Raw genomic sequence first — 26,777 nt, forward strand, 5'->3', positions numbered from 1 at the left:
ACTAGCTCTGAATGAGAGATCAGAATGGCAGTCTTCAAATATCTCTCCAGACAGGTGTACTTTAAAGTAGAACTACAGCCAAAATGTTTTTTTAATCATCTGCTGTGGAGAAGAGATAAAACCTCTGTAATGTTTTCTATCTGCCTGTTTTCATGCTTAGATTTCTCCCTCAGGTGGACATTGGGATAGAAACTTTTCCAACCAGGATCACAAGCAGTACTAAAGGACTGAAAGCAGAACTAACCTTTCTCCATTCTGCTAAAGTGTTTTTTCACTGCTGTCCTTGTCTTTATACGTGAGATTTCACCTACATTTCTGTCCAGGTGACCATATTCCACCAAGATGGGAACTGAAAGAAAAAAACCTCAAAGGGGACATACTGTAGACAGCAATAAAAACTTGACAGAGGTTCCAACCCATTTTGACTCTAAAACAAGAACGCTTTGGCTGGAGTTAATACTTACAAAAAGCATACAGAAATATATATAATTACTTTCATTAAGAAGGTTTTATATGGAATATAGCAGCCACATAAATCCACAATCCACTATTTTTAGAAAGTAGACAGGCCATAGACAATAAAGGCAATAATACATACAAATAGGTGCCAGAGGTACCATTTATGCAGGTTCCTGGTACTGAGTATTTTATTATCATTTTCCTTCTATCCTGTCTATGCATCAAAAGATGTCAACATTCACTATAACCTACAGACTGTATGTACAGTTGAAGCAGCTTTTGTATCTTTCTGATATTCTAATGTATACTTTCCAGTATGTAACACAGAGACATCTTGACTTGGGTGTCTTTAAAAAACATTAATAAACACGAGACTCTTTAGAGAAAAGTTGACACCAAACTTGTTGAATTTGTCTGTGGCTACTTTCACTCACCATAATGAAAGCCATCATTTTGAAGGCTGAACCAAAGGCTGATATAAGCTATCAATTCACAAAAGCCTTTGTGACATTTCTAAGGGTTCTGATAAACCAGGTGAATTACAGATGCAATAAAAACCATGATGGGGCATTTGTAGAACAGCTGGAGACTGTAGGAACTTAGAACATTTGTAAAAATATAGGAACAAATCAAAAGAAAATTAATCAGTAAATTTTAAGAGTCATATCTAACTTTCCAAAATGTCTACTGATAAGCTATTGTTGTGACCCACAGACTTTGGAGAGCTTGTATATTATTCATTTACAAGGTACAGAAGAGTTTAGCAAAAAGTATATTTCAAATGTCAGATTACTCTCAAGAAAAAGATTGTGAACTCCCTCGTACAGGTCATTTTAGCGCTGTCAATAGTTTGTTTTAAAGATATCATCATTTTAAGTATTCTGATCCCAGTGATTCAGGAATGCTGATTGGGTCATGCCAGAGTTCCTTTTGCTTAATCACAGTTTTAGCTGGGGGTACAATGCATCCAACATTCTCTTGGTCTGCATTCTTACTACACAATGTGTTCGTCACGGCTCCAGTGGAATTCTCAGTGGAGTTCTTATCTTCATAAGAGATTCAGACCACCCTAGCCGCCTCTTGTGACTGACTTCAAAGAAAAAGAGAATATGGAAATTTTATTGCTCCGCAGTACAGTTTTGGTCTGTTTGACTACTGTTTGGCCTTTCAACCTACATCCCGGAAACTTGATTAGCCAATGTGCCCAAAAAACATCTGCTGTCTGTATTTGTTGATCATTTGTTTTTGACGGTGGTAATACACATGCCCTGGCTCTTAGAAAATGTCTGCTGTCTTCTAGTTTGGATTGACCATCATTTACATTTTTAGCTGTATTTTTCCAAAAGCGGTAGACCCTAGGACAGTTAAAAACAAGCATATTTCACACCAAGAATAACAGGCAGAGAAAGATCTGTCTTCCTTTATTTGAGTTTTGTACAGCTGAAAACCACCATAAACAAAGAAGAAAAGGGGGCTCAGATGTGCTGAGTTTGTCAGTTAATCTGTGAATGTAATAATGGGCATTTCTGACCTTGGAGGCCCTCATTTTTTATTTGATGGTAACAAATCTAAGGTCCAATGAGGCTCAAGTCTGTCAGATTACTTTCTTTTTTTGTAATATGTAAGGCCATCTAAAAACTGAGTTAGCCTCCATAATGGCAGCCTCCGCTTTGTAAGTAACAGATCAAACTGTATTAGCAGTGTTATTTGCACTTTCCTCTTTGGTGTGTCCTCTGATGTGTAGTATAACTGTACTTAGAGTTGAAGTGCTTGCCACACTCTCTGCAGACGTAAGGCTTGTTCTCTGTGTGAGTGTTCTGGTGCTTGCGTAGGTTTGACTTGTCTGTGAAGCATTTTCCGCACTGCGGGCACATGTGGGGTCGCTCACCTGAGTGGATCCGCTGATGAATTATCAGATACGATTTATAGGCAAAGTTCTTCCCACAGAGGCTGCAGGTATGAGGCTTTTCTCCCGTATGAGTCCTTTGATGCATGGTAATCTGGGACTTGTATGTAAAGTGTTTTCCGCACTGGTCACACCGATGTGGTTTTCCACTCAGGTGAGTTCTCTTGTGGATAGTCAAATGTGATTTGGTGGCATAGCGCTTATCACACTCATCACATCCATATGGTTTTTCCCCTGTATGAGTTCTCTGGTGTCGGATGAGATTGGATTTGTAATCAAAGTATTTTCCACACTCTTCACAGTGGTGGGGTTTTTCCTCGACATGCAGGGTTTGATTACTGGTTTGAAATTGAGATCTGCTAACTCTTTCAGAAGTCTTTCCAACCTTCCTGGTTGCCAACTGCTTATCTCCCTTTGGTTCTTCATGATTTATATTAGTAAAGCTCTCATTCAGAAGCAGTGATCCTTGTTCACATTCTTCAGACACAGAAGTAAATGTGAGATTGCCTATCTCGTATGAAGGTGACTTTTCAGGTGAATTTTCTTCCTGAAGCCCATGGAAAAAGCTAAGGTCATCCTCTGCCAAACCATCCGGGGAGCAGTTCACACTGTAGGATTCTTCAGGAATAGTCCTGTCTATGAAATCAGTGAAAGTAGGATGCACTGGAAAGGAAATAGATTGCATGAATACTGAGAGCGAACCAATGGATAACACAAACATTTAAGGGACAAGTATCAAAAATGCAGATATTGCATGTTAAATGTAATATTTTTATACTAAATAATTGTAGCTTGAAAATAACAAAGAAGTTAAAGTATAATACAGAAAATACTAAAAGTTTATTTCCTCTTTCCTACACGGCTCAAGCTGATGTACTGGCTATACCAGAAAGCAATACCATTAGGCTGTGTTTTAGGTGTGGTAAGTTTAAAAAAAGTCCTGCTTGCTGCATCTTTGTTGTGCTTTCGTGAAAATGCAAGTTATATGGCATATTATATACATTCGATGGTAGTGCACCTAAAACACATATTATTATTATTATTATACAGGATTTATATAGTGCCAACAGCTTGCTCAGCGCTGTACAGTATACATATAACACACACCTAAAATGCAGCACACCTAAAAAGCACCGCACCCCTGTGAAACGGCTCTAACAGAATACTTCTTATATTGCCTAATAAGAAAAAGAGAGCTGTTTCCAAATACACATCATTAAAATATATATTTTTTTTATTATCAGTGGAGCATAAGAGAAAAAAAGTTTTATTTTGCAGATATTAATTTATTGTTACACCAAGGGGTCTATTTATAAATGTTTTCACACAAGATTCATACAACTTTTACCAAGGATTCATATATTTTCCAAATGACATCAATTACAAAATGGGTGAAAGTTATGTAAATGTTATGTGCAAAGTAGATGCCCAAGATTTTTCCTAAATAACAATTAAAGTGAATATAAATGCAAAGCGGCCCCAGTTCTCCTCTTCTGAGGTCCCCCACTGGTGCTTCTGGCTCCTCCTCTCCGACAAGTGCCTCCAAATGAAGCAGCTTCCTATAGGGGCACTTATACAGGGTCACTTTCGAGCCGTGCTGCCTGTGTCTATAGCCACAAACACCCCTTTCTCCATCGTCACTGGCTTTGATTGACAGCAGTGGGAGCCAATGCTCTTGGTGCCTCAGAATGGCCCATGAGATCAGAAAGTGATACACTGCAGATGAGCAGCACTGGATTGAATGAGGGCTCAGGCAAGTATAAGGAGGTGGGTGGATACTATTACTTAAACATTTTTTACATTATACACACACATGTCTAATGTGATGTCCGATGCATAGAGTATCTGTCCCTGTGGTATACACTTTTTAACACAATGAATTTGGAAACCTCTAAATCCTCAGGTGCTCAACTATGGGCACAGTGAGTGGACAATGGGTATCAGCACTTCACTATCAGCAGAATTACACAGACACACCTTGGGTTTATATAAGTTAACCTTAGGCCATCACAATCCAATGTTCCCACAGTTTATGAAAAATCAACATGTTATTATATTTCCTACTCAATGTGAAAAATTGTAACAAAAATAAAGTGAATACAAATAAAGCATTCATAACCAATGCTATAATAAAAAGCAGCAAAATATTAAGATTACATTTATGTAAGATTGCAAATATATTGGCAAATTGATAAAAATGTTAAAGTTTGATAAAAAGGTTAGTTTATGCCATACAAAAGAGTAGGGTAGATGACAGGGTTTTCCTCAGTAGGAATGGGAGAAGACAGTTTGACAAGGAGAGGATGTCTAACTGGTTTAAACAATCAAGTTGTGCACTTTTCCATAGCAGAGAGAAGGCTGCTTCAGACAGGGATCAATGCCACTAAGGCAGAGGGAGAGAGACACACTGTGTGAGCATGCCCACGACTGTCTTTTGGGTAAACATCAGTACGGTAGGGGTGGCTAGTGCTAGGAGTAAAAGACAGGGGAAATCCAGTCAGTATTACTCAGCACCACTGAGTGATAAAAGTTAGCACAAGAAGCCCTGAAAATAGAAACCTGCTTGTGGACGGGTTTCTCTGATTGACTCTATTGTACTAAACTTCACTATATAAATTTGTGTGCATATGTTTGTATATACACTACTCAAAAAAATTAAAGGAACATTTTGAAAACACATCAGATCTCAATGGGGAAAAATTTCATGCTGGATATTTATACTGATTTGGACTGGCCAATGTGTTAGGAATGTAAGGATGCCGCATTGTTTGATAGAAATTAAATTATCAACCTACAGAGGACTGTATTCAAAAACGCCCCGAAAATCAAAGTGAAAAAATGCTGCAGCAGGCTGAAATTTTGCTAAAATTTCATTGCAGCAACTAAAAATGGCACTCAGTAGTTTGTATGGCCCCATGTGCTTGTATGCATGCCTGTCAACGTTGGGGCATGCTCCTAATGAGATGGTGTCCTGGGGTATTTCCTCTCAGATCTGGACCAGGGCATCACTGAGCTCCTGGACAGTCTGAGGTGCAACCTGGTGGTGTCAAATGGACCAAAATATGATATCCCAGAGGTGTTCTATTGGATTTAGGTCAGGTGAGCATGGAGGCCATTCAATGGTATCAATTCCTTCATCCTCCAGAAACTGCCTGCATACTCTCGCCACATGAGGCCGGGCATTGTCGTGCACCAGGAGGAACCTAGGACTCACTGCACCAGTATAGGGCTTGACAATAGGTCCAAGGATTTCATCCCGATACCTAATGGCAGTCAGGGTGCCATCATCTAGCCTGTAGAGGTCTGTGCATCCCTCCATGGATATGCACATATATGAACGTTCAGGGTGAACCTGCTCTCATCAGGTCATTGGCGGACCTGCAAATTCTGGTGTTCAATGGAAAATGCCAATCGTGCTCTATGGTACCAGGCAGTGAGCACAGGGCCCACTAGAGGACATCAGGCTCTAAGACCACCCTCATGAAGTCTGTTTCTGATTGTTTGGTCAGAGACATTCACACCAGTGGCCTGCTGGAGGTAATTTTGTAGGGCTCTGGCAGTGCTCATCCTGTTCCTCTTTGCACAAAGGAGCAGATACCGGTCCTGCTGATGGGTTAAGGATCTCCTACAGCCCTGTCCAGCTCTGCTAGAATAACTGCCTGTCTCCTACCTAACTGACCAGATCAATATCCTAGGAGTTTAATTGACTGATTAAAAAGTGTTCCTTTAATTTTTTTGAGCAGTGTATATTTGTGTGCGTGTGTGTGTGTATATATATATATATATATATATATATATATATATATATATATATATATATGCCACTGGGCATGCCTCTTCGGGAAGATATTTCAACTTTCTATCAACATTTTATCATGAATCATTCTGTGTGAAATAGCAAAAGGAATTCAGTCCAGTACACTTTGTTACCTGTCCAAGTATCACCGTGTGTTTCCTGTTCGCAGCTCCTGGCATACAGATCATCAGTTTGCTCGTTGTCAGATATATGGTTAGGGTAATATTCTTCTGTCATATAAAATGGAAAACACAAATATGTCATGAAACCTTTTTTTAAATAATAAACATGTCATGCTTGCCTGCTCTGTGTAATGATCTTGCACAGAGGAGCCCCGATCTTCCTCTTCGGGGGTCTTCCGCTGGTGGTCCTGGCCCCTCCTCCTTGCCATCTGCCCCCATAGCAAGCTGCTTGTTATGGGGCACTCATGATCTGTCTCTAAAAGGTACTCATGATCTATCTCTAAAAGGCACACATAGTGTGACTCTGCCCTGCTCCCTGATCCCGCCTCACTGGCTCTGATTGACAGCCAATGGCTCCCACTCCTTTGTTTCAGCCAATGAGGGGCTCTCGTGCACATCGCTGGATTGAGATGGGGCTCAGGTAAGTATTAGGGGGAGCTGGGGGGAATGCGGCACGCAGAAGTTTTTAACCTTCATGCATAGACCGCATGAAGGTGAAAAACCTTCAGCCTTTAAAGCCACTTTAGCGCCTACCCTCGCAATCCTGGCTGTCACTGACAGTTCCAGTCTCCACTGACAATCACCAAGTACCACTGGTTCCCAATCATACGGTGACTTTGTCAGCTATGGCATAGTACTCTCATAAAGGTTGGAGGCTTCTTTGGCAAAATGTGATTTACTGAAGTTGGTTCCCTCAGAATCTTGTGCACTTCTGCATAGAAACCAATCAGCTTACAGATTGTATTACTAAAGCTTAATTGAACAAGCTGAGGTTAGAAGCTGATTGGCTGCCATGCACAGGTAAAGAGATTCTGAGTGAACCAGCTTTAGTAAATAAACCCCAAAAAGACAATAGTCTGCAGATGGAAGTACAGATTGTACTGCAGTCTGAAGGTGGTAGTGGTCATCTGTTTAATAATGTAAATGTCGAATACAATTATAGTGATAAAAAAACAGCCATATTAGAGTATTTTACTGTGTTAGCCTATACTTGTCTACCTGTGGCATTTATAAATGACAGCTCAAAGCATGGTCCGTTAAACACTCTCCTTGGTGCTATAGCAGCAGGGACTTGTGTTCACTCTTGTTAAGTCGCCTGTCGGTTTTCTGTTGGTAATTATCCCCTTTTCCAAATTACAACTACAAATATTTTTTCTTGGCACACTTGATTAGTAAAAGTTATTGTGAATAAATAGAGATTAGAACCTAGAGGTGTTATTGGGGTTTTTGACTCAGAAACAAGGAGTCCAGGCACAATCCCCTCCTCAAAATGAGAGACCTTTTGAAACATCCTTATACCAGAGAAGCAATGAAATAATACTATTAATGAAATGCAGCTAGAGGATAAGAGGTACTGGGTACAGACAAACTTGTCACCATAGTGAGAACAACAGTCCTTTTGAAACGTCCATATACCTCTGATCAAAGACTTGAGGAAATCAGGCTTATTTCATTTATAATTATTTAGACCACAGTCAATAATTTGGGGTTCTCGTCTGGATTCCCACTCCATCCTTTCATTATGAGATTTGAAGTTACCCATCAGTACCATGATCCTAGGATCTTTTATGCTGTTGCCCCTGCTGCAGAAATGAGCTGCTGTAGGAACATCTGTTTTGTTGTTGTTAATTGAGAGCCTATGAAGGTTCATTCACTGGTGGAAGATTTGACCCATCTTCCCAACATAGAATCCTGTAAGGCATTTTGCACACAATATCAGGTATACCACACTTGAGGATCTGTAGCAAACAGTACCTTGTATTCTGTACTCCTGCTGTGATACCGATACTGGCACCGTGTCGGTGCCATGGACATGTATGTGTGTTTCACATTTCTTCTGCATTTAGGGAGAAGTTCCATTTAGTACTGGACTTTTTAGGTTGTTTAGGGAACTTCTCACAAGAGGCTGTCTTTGATTGGGTGGTTGTAGGTATGCTAGTAGAGGTGGTTCCTGGCAATATTTCTTAAAGTATTAAATCTTTGGGCAGGAAAGTCTGGAGCTCTTTTGCAATCTTCCGTAGAACTTCTAGGCATGGGTTGTAGGTCACCACAAGTGGGACCTAATTATCCTTTCTAGCAGTCTGTTTATAGTGTAAAAGTCTGGTTCTGGGGAAGTTAATGGCTTTCCTGAACTGTGGGTTGGTTGTCACAGGATTATATCCCTGTTTTATTAAATCATTCTTCAGGTGTTCCAATTGGGTCTGGTTGTAGTGTCTGAACAGGTTGTATCTTATGGCCTTACTATAGATGACAGATTATTTTATGTGCCTGTAATGAAAGCTGTCAAGCCTGAGGTATCTGGGATGGTCTGTGAGTTTTTGCGGATGGATGTTTTCAGATCAGCTCCCTTAACCTCCCTAGCGGTCTGATTATGTCCATATTTCTGTGCTCAAAGCGGTACTTTTTTTGCATGGAAATATGTATTTTTTTTATTGTAGGCCTGTAATTTTTAGGAATAACTAACTGAAATCTGTCCGAACAAGAGTCTAGTAAACATCCCGGGTATGATAAAACTTGAAACACAAAATCATAAATTATAATTTAATACATAATCATAAAAATTAATAATATAATATTACATTTAATTCAATAATATAATCAAACCAAAAACACTGAAATCTGAATTATAGCGCCAAGTTCGCACATCACTGAGCAAAGTCGCAGAATCGTTTTCAGTGTTTGATGACGAATTTCCCCACGAATCATTATCACTCAATTCTGCAAGTAGTTCTAATTTACTATCGCTGTTCTCTAGCTGGTCTAAAACCGCTTTTGACATAAAGGGACGCTTTTTGGACGCCATGGACGTTTCTCAGTTTCCAGGTAGAAAGAACAGTAAAAATGCAGGCAGGGCACAGGACAAAGCACTCGGGACAAAATGTATGTGAAATGGTTTGATACAGTAATGTTTTACTATGTGATTTTAGTGAATGTCACTTTTTGTCATTTTCAAATTTCCCACTGTTCCGTCCCCCATACGTCCCAACACTCTCAGGGGATGGAACCCAGATGACAGATGCCGGGGACACTGCAGGAGGGACATCGCGGGAGCGCAGGACAAGGTAAGTGATCGAGAGATCGCGGAGCAGCGCCACATGGTAAGCTCGAGTGTAGCTCGGGGTTACCACTTGTGGTACTGAAACTTTACCCCGAGCTACACTCAGGAATACCGCCAGGGAGATTAATATATATTGTATTGTCCAAGAAGTGCATTTCTGTTTTTGTGTAGTCTAATTTAAGTTTTATTGTGGGGCGGAAGTTGAAGTTCCAGCAAAATTTTGAAATATCCTCCTCACTTGTAGTGGAGTTTAAATAATCAAATTGTCATCAATAAAGCAAAAATTGGCCATGGGTTTTGTGGAGAACGTATATAGGTTTAGCTTTTTGTTAAAATCGGAAAAGGTGCCTTCTTGTACACATGGTTTTTTCCTTTCTGTAACGTTGCTGGTTGTTTCAAAAATTTGGTTACATAAAAATCAATAAAAATATATTGAACACAAATGGGTAAAGGTTAGAAGACCTGTCAGGTTTTCCTGCTACCCAGGGCTCCATTAAAGAAATTGCTCCTCGCTCTCTGCTCTTGGTACAATCTTTACCAGGCAGAAAGTGAGGGAAAAACTGCAACAGGAAAACAGACAACAATAAAAAAAAAATACTGACAGAAGTTCCAGCACACCCTTAACATAGCATGTTTACTTCTGTCTGTGTTACTGTTGGAGATATTTCCCTTCACTCCCTGTCCTAGGAACAGCCTCTTTAGTGGACAGGGAGTGAAGGAATCTCCTCGATTTAGCCTCTGACAGCTGTAAAACCTGACAGCAGTTCTATTCCTTCCCCACTTAATCCAAAATGTAAAAAAAAAAAGTTTTGGCTATAGATACATTTTATGATTTAAATAAAACTGGTTATTTGTTTTGTTTTCCATGAGGTTCCTTTCAAACTAGAAGTAACATTTTTTTCCACCCCTGAAAAGCATTCTTCACTTTTCAGAGGGCAGTGAAAGGAGGTCTTCAGGCATTCAAGAGGTGATACTGCCGCCTCCTATTGCCATTTAAAAAGAAAACATTTCATTGCTAAACAGACATTTTGCATTGTGGGAACATGCAGGCAGCTGCAAGCCAAGTGTTCACTTACATGGAAAAGTTTGACACGCGATGCCACCTGTCAAACTCTGAAAGTAGCGTAAAGCTGCTGCGAGGCACCCAAGCGGCACCATGTCCGCTTGTAGGTGGGCAGTCAAGGTGCAGTAACATGCAGATTAACTGCCTGTTTTTACTGCCCCTGGCCGCCTGTGTAAGAAAAACCTAACCTAAAACCTAACCTTTAAAGTATTGTATTATTAATTAAAGTGTACTACTAGCCAAAATGTATTTGATTTGTTTTGGAGAGAGTGGGGAAGGATTTGACCCTCTGAGTTTTTACTGTAGATTACTGAAAGAATACAGCATCTGAATCCAAAAATATTTGTTGCTGTTGGGCTTTTATCCTCACTTTCTTTGCAGGTGATGCTATCACAGAGATGAAGAAGTGGGGGAACTGAGGCATCAGACAAAATAGATAAAAAAATATATTCTTTACTCTAGCCCAGGGGTGGCGAACAAGTTAGACACAAAGAGCCAAAATTTTAAACTGTGAAAGTCAGAGAGCCACACCACGCAGTGACCTGCCAAAACAGACAAACACTCACACAAAAACACATAATTAAAACCATATTATTCACCATAACACTTTCTTCCCCTTACAAAACAACAATGTGTTCATTTCAAGGTAAGTGTCCACCCTCAACACACACATCAAATGCAACTTAGCCAGAGTTAACACATCAACTACCCTGGAGGTTGCTGTGGAACCTGTCTCTCTCTCTCTCCCTTCTCTCTCTCACTCTAACACACAAGTATACAAAAACAAATACTGAACTAATGGACTGCAGACACAGTACAGGAGATGACCAGAGACTGCGGACAGCACAGGGATGACCAGAGACTGCGGACAGCACAGGGATGACCAGAGACTGCGGACAGCACAGGGATGACCAGAGACTGCGGACAGCACAGGGATGACCAGAGACTGTGGACAGCACAGGGATGACCAGAGACTGCGGACAGTACAGATGACTGCTGACCTTTGGGGAGGTAGGGAGCGGGTACCTGAATTTGACAGGTACCCGCTCTTACTTCCGCAGAGTTTTTGTTTGATCTTACCTGTTCCTCGATCCAGCCGCGCGCTGTCTTCCCGGCTTCTGAAATGGCGCTCGGCATGACAGCCGGGTGCCCAGTGCGCATGAGCGAGAAGCACTTGCGCTTTGTGATTGGTCCGGCGGCTTCTGGGATCTGTCATGTGTCCCAGGTACCGCCTTACCATTCACAAAAAGCACCGCTTCTTGCGCATGCGCACTTGGCACCCGGCTGTCATGCCCAGTGCCCACACTACAGAAGCCGGAAGACAGCGCGCTGCTGGATAGAGGAACAGGTAAAAATAAGAGAAACATGAAACTTGGCAAAGAGCCACAGTATACAAAATATGATAAGAGGCAAAGAGCCGCATTCATTTTGGCCGGGAGCCGCACGCAGCTCGAGAGCCGCGTGGTCGCCACCCCTGCTCTAGCCAAAGTTAAAAAAAAACTTTTGACTGAAGTTAAACTTTAGGTAAATTAGTTTTAATCTTAGAGCAAATTCCTGTGATTGGTCAGTTCTGAACCAGTTCTTACCAGAATATGTTTGTGAGTCAATTTCCACCTGAAGAATGTCATTTTCATTTGTTTCACAGTCGTCTCTTTCATTGTTTAAGGCACTGTCCTGCTCGTCTATAAAATTGTCTGGTAAAATAAAAAAATTCAACTTTATCTGTCATACAAATCTTAATATTAACATTTTTAATACAACACATTAGGGTTTATTTACTAGATTGTAAGCTCGAAAGAGCAGGGCCCTCGAACCCCTCGTGTTTTGCATTGTATTATTACTGTACTGTCGTATGTTCTGTCCCCCTTTGTAATGTACAGTGCTGAGCCAACTGTTGGCGTTTTATAAATACTGTATAATAATAATAAAGCTGGTTCAGTCAGAATCTAATGCACTTCAGCATAGAAACCCATCAGCTTCCAAGTTTTATTATTAAAGATTAAATGAACAAGCTGAGGTCAGAAGCTGATTGTCCACCATGTACAGGTGCACCATATTCTGAGTGCTCCAGTTTTACTAAATCTCCCCCATTGTATGAATTTCCCCACACCCACAATTTACAGCAAGTTGTGATCTCCAGGACAGTGTCCAATAACCACACAAGTATTTTGCAACACAGGAGTCCAGTGCTAATGCTGTAGACATTATGTACAATTTCCAATTCAAAAATATCAATCAAAGGCCATACATACAGTATCATAATAAAACCAGAAAAAGACATGCATATAACAGGGATAAACCCCTTCCAGGAAGCTTCATTCTCATGGGCCTCTCTGATCACTCTACTGCCACTACTACTGCTACATACTGATGCTGTATCTCCCTCTCACACCAGTCTGTATAGAAGCTACATGCTGCTGCAGACATGACCATGCAAGGGTCTCTGGGAAGTGGGGCTCAGCTCAGAGAAAAGGAAGCAATAATAAGCCCTCTTCATTAGTGACAGTGGAAGCAATAATAAATCCTCTTCCTTTATTGATGACAGTGGCAGCAATATTAGAATCCCCCTTCAATGCTTCAATGGTGTTAGTGGCAGAAAAGGCGATAATAATTCCCCGCTCCCTTTTATTGGTGTTAGTGGCATCAGCAAGTCAGCAATAAATGTTCCAAACTTATTGGTGTTCAGTGGAAATGTCAGCAATAAATACCCCCATTCATTGGTGTACAGTGGTAGCAATAATGAACCCACTCCCTTCACTGGAGTCAGTGGCAACATTAAATATTCACCTTCCCATTGGTGTACAGCGGTAGCTATTAATACCCTCCTTCATTGGTGGTCAGTAACAGCTATAAATACCCCCCTTCACTGCAGTCAGTGGCAGAAGTAAATACTCCCTTTCAATTGTGTGCTTCAATAACTACCCTTCCCAATACTGTGCAGTGGTAGCAATAAATATTCTGGTTTGCTTGCCATGTCAGCAATGAATACTCTCATTCTTATTGGTGTGCAGTGGCAGAATGCTTCCTCTGATTGGCCGAGGTGGAAAGGTAGGTGCATAAAAATACAAGCTTCCTCTGAATGCCTGAGAAGCACTCAGCCCAGTTTGATTTTGTTCTGGCAGCAGATGGGAAGTTGTCTATGATGCTGCCTGAACACAATACTGCATACCATATGTAGCTAATACTACTGCAGTATAACACAGTGCCAGAAGAAAACTTAATGTAATTAATTTAAAAATCAGATGAATGTCACTGACCTGCACAGTTGCCCGAACGTATTTCTACTTGTTGAACATCCCTTAATCCTCCACCCATTATGTCCTTCATGCATAGAGGGTCATCATGGCATTCTGTTAATGTCAACAAGATACTTATTCATAAAGGTACAGCCTTGATAAAAAAAAAGTCATTTCAGTATATAGGTAATTCATTTCAGGCAATAGAATGAACCTGACTGAGATTCCATGATTTTGTGCCCTGCCACTGTCATCCAAATATCATTCAGTGTACCAGAACTATTGAGAGGTGTATTGAAGTCAACTGAACCTGAGCCTTATTTACTAAAATGTAAATAATGCCATCCTGTGGCCACACCAAATCCCCAGTCACTGGGGGGAAAAAAGCTTACTCTTTACAAGACTGGATGTTGAGTCTGCAGTGAGGCTCAGGGTCTACAGGGGTGTTTAGGTTGCGGTGCATAAAAATGGATGGACAGATGAAGACTTTAGTGAGCTCCGACGATGTGCAGAAAATACAGATATGCTGCATTTTTTGCACCCCTCACCTCTGCTCAGTTTTAGTATGAATAGGGCACATAAAAAAAACCCTGTTTACTATGTGCCCTAGCGGTGGTTTGCGTTGTTCTTCTGCTGCAAAATGCAGGTCAACACATATTGCATGAACAGGCCCTTAGGTAAACACAAGTTCACTTTTTCAAAAAACAGTAGGGCCTTTTCTTACATTGCCTCAGCCATGCCCATACCAGAGCAGCATAGTAGAAAGACTGAATCTATGGTTTAGGGTAATAATATGCTACATTAGTGCAGATCTGTACATTGCTTTCAGATCTTTACAGTATTCTAGGGATCTGCACAAAGCCATATTGTATGCTGCATTTTGATTTGTAGTGTTGAGTCTGTGTAAACCAAAAAATTCATGATTCAATTTTGACTGTATTTTATGTGGTATGCATGCACAAACATTTACAGTATATGTATACCACATAACGTACAAGTACATGCATAATATTTAAATGGCCATGGCATGTGAGGCACCACCTCTAGTCATTCAGGGCCAGGGAAGAGATGTAAACAACAATGGGTAGTTAGCTGCAGTGGCACAGGCACAGAATGACCTCAGCATTAAGTCATTATGAAAGAATGACTTTGAACATAATTTGTACATTAACTCAAATGGACATATACACTTGTTTGTCACTACGAGTTGAGATGCGCTATGGGCCGCTTTTTACACATGGTCTTGCTGCTAGCTTTCTGTCAGCAAGATCCTTCATACAATTCTACACCTGTGTGCATGAGGCTTTAATCTTCTTTGACTGTAACCCACCTTGGCTGATAGCTGCTAGGATTTCAGAAGGATGAAATGTGTTTGGGTTCTGCAGTGTAACTTCATGATAAAGTTGTTTATGTTCCTCTATAAAGTCCCACTCATCCATGGAAAAATAGATTGAGACATCCCCACATTTTATAGGCACCTAAAATACAAAAATTGAAAGCCAATCAAAAAAGATCCTTGACCATTGCATCTCTAGCCCAAACATTTTTTTATTGCCAGGGAAGAGCTATTACATGTACATATAGAGTACATGCCCAGGGTGATTAAGAGGCCAGGGGTGTAGGGGCAAAATAGGTCAAAGTAACAGTTGGGGTTGAATTCCCTGCTTAAATTATTCACAGTAATTAAGGCAGAGAGAATACACTAGGTCAAAAATGGTTAAAGATGCAAACTGATACTAACACTAAATTGGAAGTTCATGGACCTATTTTCCACCAAAGGTGAATCAACAAAGTTATGGCTATCAAACTAAAATTGGTAGTGACTGCCACATGTTCATAGCAGATATCTGGATTAAGATTCCCCAACACCCTATCTTCTATTGGTCCTAAAAGGAAAAGATAAGAAACCCTCAAACTGAACAAAGAGCCCCTTTCTAACTGCAACTATAAAAAATGGGTGAACAGTGACAAAGTGATGTGTGCACTATATGAAATCTTATATATTCCAGCAGTACTCACCTCTCCAGACAGCAGGTGGTTGGCACTATGAGGTGAATTCTTCTTCACTATGACATACTCCTAAAGAACAGCAAACAATGAAATGGCAGATGTGTCTAATAGTCATTTCAGTTAGTTACACATAACACAAAGAAAGTTTTTTCTTTTAATATATTTGACATATTTCCTAACAAGTTCCCTGCACTTTGAAGTTTGCAGTTCATAGTTTGTACAAACAAGAGAACACAGCATTGGTGGCACACATAAAAGTTTTGCCTTGGATGATGAGGATAAAATTTAACAATAATTTCCTTGTAATAATTGCTCTAGGCTGTCTGCATTCAGGGTTGTGCAGCTGCCCTTGCCCAGCTCTGACAGCTTTACATGTGGCTGTGTCTGTGCAGCCCATGTCTCTGTCTCCACCTCTATAAGGTGCCTGCATGCAGATCGGGGAAGATGCAGGCACAAAAACAAAGGCAACCTGCACACAGGATGGTTGCCAGTGCCCGTCTGAACAAAGCCTTACACGTAACCTATGTGCTTGGGGCCGTATCCACCAAAACACATTAAACCTCAGATTTAATAAAATGTGTGTGTTTGATTTTATTTTCAGAAATACTATCTCTAAAAACAGGAAAATGAGGATTAACCACTAGAGGGAGATCTAACATAGAAAATAGACGTGTGACTGCAGAAAAAGACTAGTGAACCATGGAGTCCCCCCTCCCCGGTTTTTGTTTTACCTTTTTTTGTTTGTTTACGTATGGATTCATGTTTGTTCCGAACATGTTTAAGTAGAAGTAAAGTCCAGTTTAGAACTTGTACCAGCAGGTAAGCCCATAATAACGTGTACCTGTAGGTACAGTGAACATCTCCTAAACCTGCACTGCTTAGGAAATATTCACATAACATGCAGCCGGTGATGTCACCAGCGCATGCGCTCTGAAGGAACGGCATATCGTGCACATGAGCAGGAGTGATGTCATCGCAGCCCTGGCCATTCACTTGTCTGGGGCACGCAAACTCAGAATGAAGACCAGGTGAAGATTGCAGCGCCGGGGAGCCGTGACAGCTCTGTGCTGGAGGGCTCTGTGTAAAGGTAAGTCTATCATGATGTATTAGTATGCAGTGAAAATGATGTAAACCTGCAGGGGCCCATTGTTTTTTGGGGGTTTTTTCTTGCAGTTTACTACTGCTTTAAGCACATTTTTGTTGACTGACTCACCATTTTAAGCAATGCCTTGTTGGTGTTGTATTCAAATATTTATTAATCTGTATATATAAAAGGCAAAAGCACTGCAAATAGAAAAATAATTTTAACAAATAAGGGATCCATTTACAAATGTTTTCACTCACGACTCACACTTTTTTCACACAAGATTCACACATTTTTCTAATTAGAGTTAACTGGAAAAATGTGTGAATCCTTGACAATAGCAAAGTATCATTTATAAATAGATGCCTAATTGTTACTATGCTAAATATAAAGTTTTAGGCCCCTTTCACAAGGGCAATCTGTGCAGGTCCAATTGTCAGTTTTTCAGGTGGAATTGATCGGAAGTTCCATGCATTCCTATGGAAAGGAGGGTGTAAATGAACTTGTGTCCATTTACATCCACATACCTCTGGGTCCGATCCAAACTACTAGAAAAACAAAACAAAACAAAAACAAAAAAACTGAAAAATATCTGTCCTCTTTCATTTAGATGGATCAGGACAGACAGTGAGGGCAGTTAGGTTTAAACAGATAGGTAAGTGTGTTTACTCCTGGCCACCCATACAGCAGAATGGGCTCTGACCTTGCCCGCTGTGCACATACTTATTGGACACGGATGAGTCATCTGCCCCTGCCAATCATTACAGGATCTGCCTCATGTGACAGGGCCCCAAGTTATATTCTGCAATTTTTCCTGTTTATCAAGACACCAATATTATGTTTCTGGTATGACTAAGTTGATTAAAATTACAGGTGAAACTTGAAAAATTAGAATATCATGCAAAAGTTCATTTATTTCAGTAATGCAACTTAAAAGATGAAACTAATATATGAGATAGACTCATTACATGCAAAGCAAGATAGTTCAAGACGTGATTTGTCATAATTGTGATGATTATGGCTTACAGCTCATGAAAACCCCAAATCCACAATCTCAGAAAATTAGAATATTACATGCAATCAATAAAACAAGGATTGTACATAGAACAATATTGGACCTCTGAAAAGTATAAGCATGCATATGTACTCAGTACTTGGTTTGGGCCCCTTTTGCAGCAATTACTGCCTCAATGCGGCGTGGCATGGAAGCTATCAGCCTGTGGCACTGCTGAAGTGTTATGGAAGACCAGGATGCTTCAATAGCGGCCTTCAGCTCTTCTGCATTGTTCAGTCTAATGTCTCTCATCTTTCTCTTGGCAATGCCCCATAGATTCTCTATGGTGTTCAGGTCAGGTGAGTTTGCTGGCCAATCAAGCACAGTAATCCCACGATCATTGAACCAGGTTTTGGTGCTTTTGGCAGTGTGGGCAGGTGCCAAGTCCTGCTGGAAAATGAAGTCAGCATCCCCATAAAGCTCGTCTGTGGAAGGAAGCATGAAGTGCTCCAAAATCTCCTGGTAGACGGCTGCGTTGACCCTGGACTTATTGAAGCACAGTGGACCAACACCAGCAGATGACATGGCTCCCCAAATCAACACAGACTGTGGAAACTTTACACTGGACTTCAAGCATCTTGCAGTGTGTGCCTCTCCATTCTTCCTCCACACTCTGGGTCCTTGGTTTACAAATGAGATGCAAAAGTTGCTCTCATCAGAAAAGAGGACTTTGGACCACTGAGCAACAGAATAGGTCTGTTTTTCTTTAGCCCAGGTAAGACGCTTCTGACGTTGTTTGTTGTTCAGGAGCGGCTTGACAAGAGGAATACGACATTTGAGCCCATGTCCAGGATCCGTCTGTGTGTGGTGGCTCTTGATGCACTGACTCCAGCCTCAGTCCACTCCTTGTGAAAGTCTCCAACACTTTTGAATGGCCTTTTCCTGACAATCCTCTGCAGGCTGCAGTCATCCCTGCTGCTTGTGCAACTTTTTCTTCCACACCTTTCCCTTCCATATCACTTTCTATTAATGTGCTTTGATACAGCACTTTGAGAACATCCAACTTCTTTTGCAATTACCTTTTGAGGCTTTCCCTCCTTATGGAGGGTGTCAATGATGGTTTTCTGTACAACTGTCAGGTCAGCAGTCTTTCCCATGATTGTGATTCCTACTGAACCAGACTGAGAGACCATTTAAATGCTCAGGAACCCTTTGCAGGTGTTATGGCTTAATTAGCTGATTAGAGTGGGACACTTTGAGCCTAGAATATTGCACCTTTTCACAATATTCTAATTTTCTGAGATTGTGGATTTGGGGTTTTCATGAGCTGTAAGCCATAATCATCACACTTATGACAAATCACGGCTTGAACTATCTTGCTTTGCATGTAATGAGTCTATCTCATATATTAGTTTCATCTTTTAAGTTGCATTACTGAAATAAATGAACTTTTGCATGATATTCTAATTTTTCGAGTTTCACCTGTAAATCAAAGCCTTTTGTTTAATAATTTTGCTTATGCATTTTTTATGCTTACTACAGAAATAAACAAGCTAAATGAACAGAAACACTAAAAACCTTTTCACATAAAAACTATATAAAACAGTCTCTTCCTCCTAAAACCAAAACTATAGGTGATAAATAGGAAAGCCAGGAGCAGAAGGAGTTAATTAGGGGTAACAGTGTGTTAAGAAGGGGCTAAAAAGGAGATTTTATCAAAAAAGTTAACTTTTTTTCTATTTTGAGGCTCATTCACAGTTACTGTAGGCATTTAGCTGCTCTTTGAGCACAATCTAGCTACAATACATTAACGTTTGTTCACAAAGGAACAAGCATTAAAGTGGTTGTAAACCCTTATATATACCTAGTGAAGTGACCAGCTTCAGGTGATACAAAGAGATGAAACAAATCCTCCTACATAAGTTGTACTTGTCTATCTGCTGTATTCTCTTTTCTACGTATATTCAAAGTCCAGAATCTATAAGCTTGTCTGAGAGTTTTGAAAAAGGGAGAGAAGAGCTGAAGTCACACTTTGCAGAGCTCAGTGAGGTGAGGTGTCAGGAAAACGTGTCAGATGTGATTCATGCTGATAGCAAAGAAAGGAAGCAGCAGACATAAATGAATCTGCTCTTAATTGAGACAGGTACACACTATAGAGGGTTATGCTTTGTCTGTATTTCATGTCTGAACTTTACAACCACTTTAAGCAGAAACACCGATTCCTGATGATCAGAGCTAAAAGCAGCTCTGCTGTACAGATCAGGATCTCAGCTGTCAAAGTGACAGCGGGTCCAAGCACAAGGTATACCTTCAGTGGCAAAACACTCTAGTTTGTTCAAGATATTTAGGAATCGCATTCAGCAGACTCATACCTGGCAATCAGCAATATCTAAACTTGTACTAGAAAAGGACAGCTTTAGAAAGAAAATTCGAATAGACAGTTTCTGAGCAGTACAAGGGTCTGTGTCAATGGGCTTTGGGTTTGTGTGTATAAGAAAATGCTGGTTGATTTTAGGTGTATCCAGTTTCATTTGATATTAGTTTGAGACACTTCTGAATCACATTCACAGTTCATTTACATGTGTTTTGATGAGCAGTTGGCCTCCTTATGACCTGTATTTGCCATGCATCCATCTCCTTCGAGCTTTATCATTCCCATTGACTTGAATGGGAAGAGAAGCAAGTTTTCTCATGAGCGAAAGCCTAATGACACATGCCCCTAGAAGGTACCTCTCCCTTACTTTATTAAAAAATGTACAAAGTACATAGACACCAGTGGTGTGGTGGGTGGGTTGGGGACAAAATAGGATACTTACCCCTCATCCTCTTTGAAAGCCAAATCATATTCTAATCAGTCTGCTCCCTGCACACAGGGTCATCTGAGGCCCAGGCCGTCCCAGAATGCAATCTGATTAGAGCCTAATGCATATGTCATGGACCCTCATCTGACTCTTCAATCATCACCTATGAATGATGTGCATTCCTGTGCTGAAGCCAATGTGGAAACATGCTTGCAGTGCTCAAATTTGTCCTTGAGTCACATCAGTGACATCAACAGGAGAAAGTCTGCCTGCCAATGTATGCCAAATCCACCTACAGGATCTACTCGAGCAGAAAAGCCTTGTCAAATGCATCTTCACCTGGATTGTACATGATAAATGTTCACAAAAGCAAACTTCTTGAGGATAAGAATGAGCCATTGCACAAACAAGTGATCAATTATACAGTAGACTTTCTTTGCTTGGACGTTTCAGATTATTGGTAATCATCACTTACTCAAGGGCTTATAATAAATACATTGTTATTATCAGGAAATTAGATGTTGAGGCTCAGAGCTGGTTCTCACCAGATGCAGGCCAGTGCATTTTTATTCTACATCAAAAATGCATGCACAATGTTAAACAAGGATTGCAATGGTCCTAGTTCACAAATGTGCCATGCATTCCTGTGCAGTCAGCAAAAGTAGAACATTGCATTTTTTTCTGTATGGAATGCACCTGGAACATGGAAAAAGGCATCAAAAAGCACCAGAACTAATATATCCCCAACTGAGATGAAAAAAAAAAGAGGAAAAAACACACCTGAGGAAGTGGCTCTGAGGAAGAGGAGACCGCTCCTTGAAATGCATCAGCCTTAAGAGGGTCCTCATTAATCTGGGAGCTGATCTTGTGTACTGGCTGCTTTGTATCTGATACGCTTTTGTTTCTACAATGTTTGGGAGTATATTTTATTTTGGTTCATTAAAGTTATCACCCTAGATAATGCACAAGGTTGATGCACCCTCTGTTTTCCTTTGTTTTTACAGTTGGTTCTTGCGGGTTCCCCCCAACCCTTAGAGGGCAGCGAGGGCAGTCAGGGCAGCCAGGCCAGTGTTGATTTTTGATACATGGAGGATATGTCATAGTTGCATCTTTGTACACCACTCTTGAGCGCAGGGGACTGATATGTATATCTACTACATATGGCTGATGATCCACCTAAGCGGCTTTACCAGACCCACCTGGCTACATCAGAGGCATGTGAAATTGTGGTGTGAACCCGGCCCTCAATGTCTACTGTTATACTATCCAAATGTAATGTTTACATGCATCTCTTTTTCTTTTTAGTACTATCAATTTCTATCAATGATTCATGGAAATTTTGGGTGGCTTTGATTATAATTGTATGCATTTACCTCTCCTGTAAGCAAGTAGATAATCCCCAGGGCATGATTCACGATTTTCTCAGTCAGGCGCCTCTTTTCCTTTTTCATTTTGGTGTAAGTAAATGCTGCAAGCACAGGATTCTAAACACAAATGTTAGAGCATTAGGCAAAGCCAGATCTTCACACAGATACAGGGCACACACACACAAATTATTCATGACAACTTGTAACAGCTTCATCCTACACAGGTGGTAAACAATAGCAACTATGTGCCATGGCATTAGATTTCAGGTAATACCCTTTATTGGCTAACGTAAGTCATTAAAGTGACACTAAACTCTGGTTTAAAAATATTCTATTTGGTCTATATGGTTTAATAAATTTCTATTTAAGTATTTATTCTTAAATCAAGGACCTTCTATTGCTCTCAGCCTTTTAATTCCATTGTTTGCTGCTGTGATCTGACATCCTGTTATAGGGTGGCTATGTTCATTTTCTATGGTTCCACTGTATGGCTATGTAGACTACGGGATCTGTAGTATACACAGAGCAGTGCAAATGACTCCAACAAAAGTGCACTGCTTGTTGCAAACAAATGAAAATGAGAGGAAATAGGGGAGGTTCAGGAGCTCATGGAAGCAGAAAAGCACAGTAAGAAACAATGTCATGAAAAATAGATTACAGGGCCATTAAGTAGTCGATATGTATGGAATATTTTTGGAGAATAAGGGTATTGTTTACTATTACATAGTTACATAGTTAGTCTGGCTGAAAAAAGACAAAAGTCCATCCAGTTCAACCATTAAAAAAAAAAAAAAAAGTTATAATCCTACACCCACAGTTGATACACAGGAAGGCAAAAAACCCCAGCAAAGCATGATCCAATTTGCTCCTGCAGGGAAAAAAACTCCTTCCTGATCTCAGAGAGGTAATCGGATATTCCCTGGATCAACTTTACCTATAAATGTTAGTATCCCGTTATATTCTGTGTATCCAAGAAAGAATCCAGGCCTTTTTTAAAGCAATCCACTGAGCTGGCCAGAACCAACTCTTGAGGGAGTCTATTCCACATTTTCACAGCTCTCACTGTGAAGAAACCTTTCCATGTTTGGAGATTAAACTTCTTTTCCTCCAGACGTAAAGAGTGCCCCCTTGTCCTCTGTGATGATCTCAGGGTGAATAGCTCTACACCGAGTTCACTATATGAACCACTGATGTATTTATACATGTTGATCATATCCCCCTTAATCTCCTCTTCTCAATAGAGAATACATTCAGTTCCTCTAATCTTTCCTCATAGCTGAGCTCCATCATACCTCTTATCAGTTTGGTTGCCCTTACATTAAAGATAAAAGATTTCAAGACACCTTGGATGTCTTCTTCAGGCTTTATACAATTCTGAAAAATGGTTTGTAAATCCCAGATACTTATAGACAGAGCTGCATGGAGGAGCAGTAAAATATTACTATACTTTTTACTATTACTATATTTAAAAATACAACTAATTTCTTGACACACATGAACAGTAATGGCTTAACAGTCAGGCTATAGAGACAGATCAGAACTTAGGAGTGTGATTGGGGTAAGTGACCTGGGGATAAGAAGTCAAGCCCCATTTTTCACTTGAAAGTCCTATGGAAATGATCATATACCAGACAAGCAATGAAATACAACCACTAATAAATTACAACTATTTTTTCCTAACACACTTGAATGGTAATGGTTACTGTAAATGTTTAAGATATATTTATAGTAACCAAAGTTTTAATGGACACTAAACACATCCACTTCTTTAAATGGTTCTCGAAGTTTTTTTTACCTTATTGCATTCTATGGCCCTGATAAATCAATTTTTTCATGAAATCATTTCTTAATGTGCTATTGTGCCTCCATGTAACATCCTCATTGTGCTCCCAAGCCTCTTCTTTTCCCCCTCCCTTCCATTAGTTTAGAATGAGCAACGCATGTTAATTGTGGTCATGTGCACTGCTCTATGCATGCCGTAAATCCCATAGTCCATAGTCTCTATTCCATTTAGGGCATGAGCTAAAAGTGAGAGTCTTTTGAAATGTCCATATACCTTTGACAATAAAGCCTGTTTCTCCTCAAGATTTTGATCAGAGGTCAGAAATTCAATCAAATCTCTACTGACACATAACATTCCTGCCCCTATTTAGACCACAGTCCAGAGTTTTGAATTTACATTTACATTTTAATCTCATTAATATGATCTAACTACTTTTCTCCTGGCAGCTGCTAAGCTTATCCCAGATACTAGAACAAAATGAACCTCCTAGCATCTGGGAATGGACACATATGCAGTACATCTCTGCCATACATAAACATTTCCTCACAATTTATCTTTTTATAGACACTGCAATTGCTGAACAAAGAAAAAAAAATTAAAGATCTGCCAGAAATGCACTAAGCTCTTATATTCCTGTTGTGGGCTGATAACACACAGCATCGTTGTGGATTCAGTGGTGTCAGCCCTGCCCAGTTCTCTTTTGCTAAACCACTCATCCATGCCCACTGTCTTTAACTCCAAAGTATGGGAACTGATTGCCTAGTTGTCTCAAGATAACAAAATCTTTGAGACAACATAGGCAAAAAGCACAAAACACAGGGTAGCTCTGAATTTGTGGTACAATCAACATATTTTTTTGCATCTATAAAACAGATATAACAAAATCTTCCAACGGTATATGTAACAGACAAGAAAAGAACTAAAAAAAAGTTCATCAATTGGGTTAACATACACTTTTCATTCCAAATATAACACATTTAGATAGTAGATTTATGGGCCAAATGATAAACTTTCAAGTTGTTCTAAACTCTAAACTTTTTTTTACTTTAATGCATTCCCTGCATTAAGGTAAAAAAACACCCCACTAGCAGCCATAGGATCCTGCTGCTGTCAGTCAACTCCTTTATAGAGGGGGCGGGGGCATGGTTTGCCAATGTTGTGTGTATATATAGAAGCACACAACTCGGCTTGGGAGCACATACACATAGGTATTCCCTTCGCACACGACTTACTGAGGGGTGACTTGGAAGAAGAAGGAGCAGACAGCATGGGCAGGGGAACTGGCAAAGAGGACATAAGGCACTGCTCTGTGCAATATTGTTGCACAGAACAGGTAAGTACGATATTTTACTTTATTTTAAGAAAAAAAGCCTATAATATCATATATAGATAGATAGAATCTGAGTTCATGACATAAACTATAAACAAAAAATACATACTTTTTATATCTGACATTCATTTCTCACCCACCCCCCTATTATAACTCCCTCCCCCTCTGCCCAAGAATTGTCATTTTTTTGTAATAAAAAATATTACATATAGAAAAATGAGAATTATGAGCAAACCAATAAATAAAAAGAAATGATATAATTGATGTGTTTGTGGCTAGAGTAATACAACAACACTAAGCTGCACATTTTGGTATGTCCTGGTCGTGAATACATGAAAATTAGATGTATTAAAATTCTTTTTTGTTTTTTGAGACATATTCATACCACCTGTAACATGCAGAAAATACATACATCAGATGTAGAAAAAAACTAATTATATTCCAGCTGCAAATTTATCAGCAAGGGACAATTAACAAAGCACATTAATAAAGTGAATTGTTACAATCTAATCTTTTGTGTGTTTTATTATTTTAATTGTCCTGTAATATAAACATATCTATGTATCCCCCAAAAAATCTATGTATCCTTAAAAAAACAACATTTTTTTGCATACTTCAAACGCAAGACATAAAACACAGTACTGGATAACTCAACATGCAAAAAAGAACAATTATTACAATTCAGCTACCCAGTAAACATCCTCTTCGCTCCTTAAATATTAACAGAAATGCCCATTTCTCCTTTCATCCTTGCAATTGAATTCAAATTACGCATAAATTACATTCAATTATTTTATACAACTCTCAAAACTTAGAAATCAAGGTTCTATTAAAGGTTATGGCTATGACAAGAATATGAAAGAATGGAATAAAACAACTTCTAGGCAGCATGATACAGTGCATGCAGGGATGAAAGCTGCTAGATTGTCCCTGAAAAGTACTAGTGAGCAATATTTGTAAAATCAGATGTCTAGGTACAATATATGATGCATCACTTTGTATGAGCACACATACAAATACATAAACTACACAGTAGATAAGGCTCTTCTAACAAAGCAGTTCAGCCCATACCTTGCAGTCAAATAGGGTTTTAAAAGGAAGTGATGTTATGTCCAATGTTCCCTGGGATTCTGGGATGTGTAGTAGTCTAGGCTCATGTAGCTAGGACACAGATGCAACAGCCGGACTGCAATTCCCAGTGTCCCCTGAACAGTGTGTTTCATAGAAAAGGGTGACCAATCCTGGCTTGGAGCAGAATCATGCATCCTTTGTAACTTCTCATGCTGATGACTCTATAGCCATTCATTGTACTGAATAGATCTTTTGTATTATATTGCCATGAAGAATAAACATACATTTTTCTGTGTCATATAGCAAGTACACAGAACCTTTGGCTGGTAGGACTGACATGAAAGACTGTGCGTAATGATTTATTTATTTTAGGTACTTATATAGCGCCGTCAATTTATGCAGCGCTTTACATATATATTGTACAGGAGCAGACTAACCATTTGGAAACTCTGGCACTGCCTGAGGGCCCAGGGTCAGTAGGGGCCCCATGAGATGCCCCTGGTACCTTTTTCATAGGCTTTTTTGAGTTTGGGCAAGGACACAGGGGCCCCATGAGTTGTCAGTCCACCCGATATTGTACATTCACATCAGTCCCTAACCATCAAGGGGTGTACAACCTAAAGTACCTAATTTACAT

At 39.9% G+C, this 26,777-nt stretch overlaps 1 protein-coding gene and 1 pseudogene across 2 annotated transcripts; both read right to left on the reverse strand.

Moving 5' to 3' along the window:
• Nucleotides 1-489: 489 nt before the first annotated feature.
• Nucleotides 490-26,187, reverse strand: LOC149447849 (uncharacterized). Of its 2 annotated transcripts, none has more exons than XM_089651954.1 (8): nucleotides 26,141-26,187; nucleotides 21,963-22,073; nucleotides 15,720-15,779; nucleotides 15,031-15,178; nucleotides 13,722-13,814; nucleotides 12,051-12,158; nucleotides 6,296-6,388; nucleotides 490-3,028 (listed from the first exon to the last, which is right to left on the reverse strand). In XM_089651954.1, exons 2-8 carry the CDS (start codon nucleotides 22,038-22,040, stop codon nucleotides 2,163-2,165), a joined length of 1,446 nt encoding a protein of 481 aa, XP_089508080.1. In that variant the 5' UTR covers nucleotides 22,041-22,073; nucleotides 26,141-26,187; the 3' UTR covers nucleotides 490-2,162. The 2 variants fall into 2 exon arrangements, with proteins under 2 accessions (XP_089508080.1, XP_089508079.1); XM_089651953.1 differs by having other exon boundaries at nucleotides 6,296-6,391; nucleotides 26,141-26,185.
• On the reverse strand, nucleotides 6,400-8,682 carry LOC149447850 (uncharacterized; annotated as a pseudogene).
• Nucleotides 26,188-26,777: the final 590 nt, after the last annotated feature.

Source organism: Staurois parvus, unplaced genomic scaffold (genome assembly GCF_062004578.1).
Source record: "Staurois parvus isolate SC_StPar_1 unplaced genomic scaffold, SC_StPar_1.0 ptg000668l, whole genome shotgun sequence".
NCBI classification, from domain to species: domain Eukaryota; kingdom Metazoa; phylum Chordata; class Amphibia; order Anura; family Ranidae; genus Staurois; species Staurois parvus.

What these genes read in the sequence shown, in the direction of transcription:
- LOC149447849 (XM_089651953.1), bottom strand. Translation starts at nt 22,040, where the DNA reads ATGAAAAAGGAAAAGAGGCGCCTGACTGAGAAAATCGTGAATCATGCC. An exon ending in TCTACTTGCTTACAGGAGAG is followed by an intron (nt 15,780 to 21,962) that starts GTAAATGCATAC and finishes GCTGTTCTTTAG; the next exon opens with GAGTATGTCATAGTGAAGAA. An exon ending in TGACTCACAAACATATTCTG is followed by an intron (nt 6,392 to 12,050) that starts GTAAGAACTGGT and finishes TTTATATGACAG; the next exon opens with AAGAATATTACCCTAACCAT.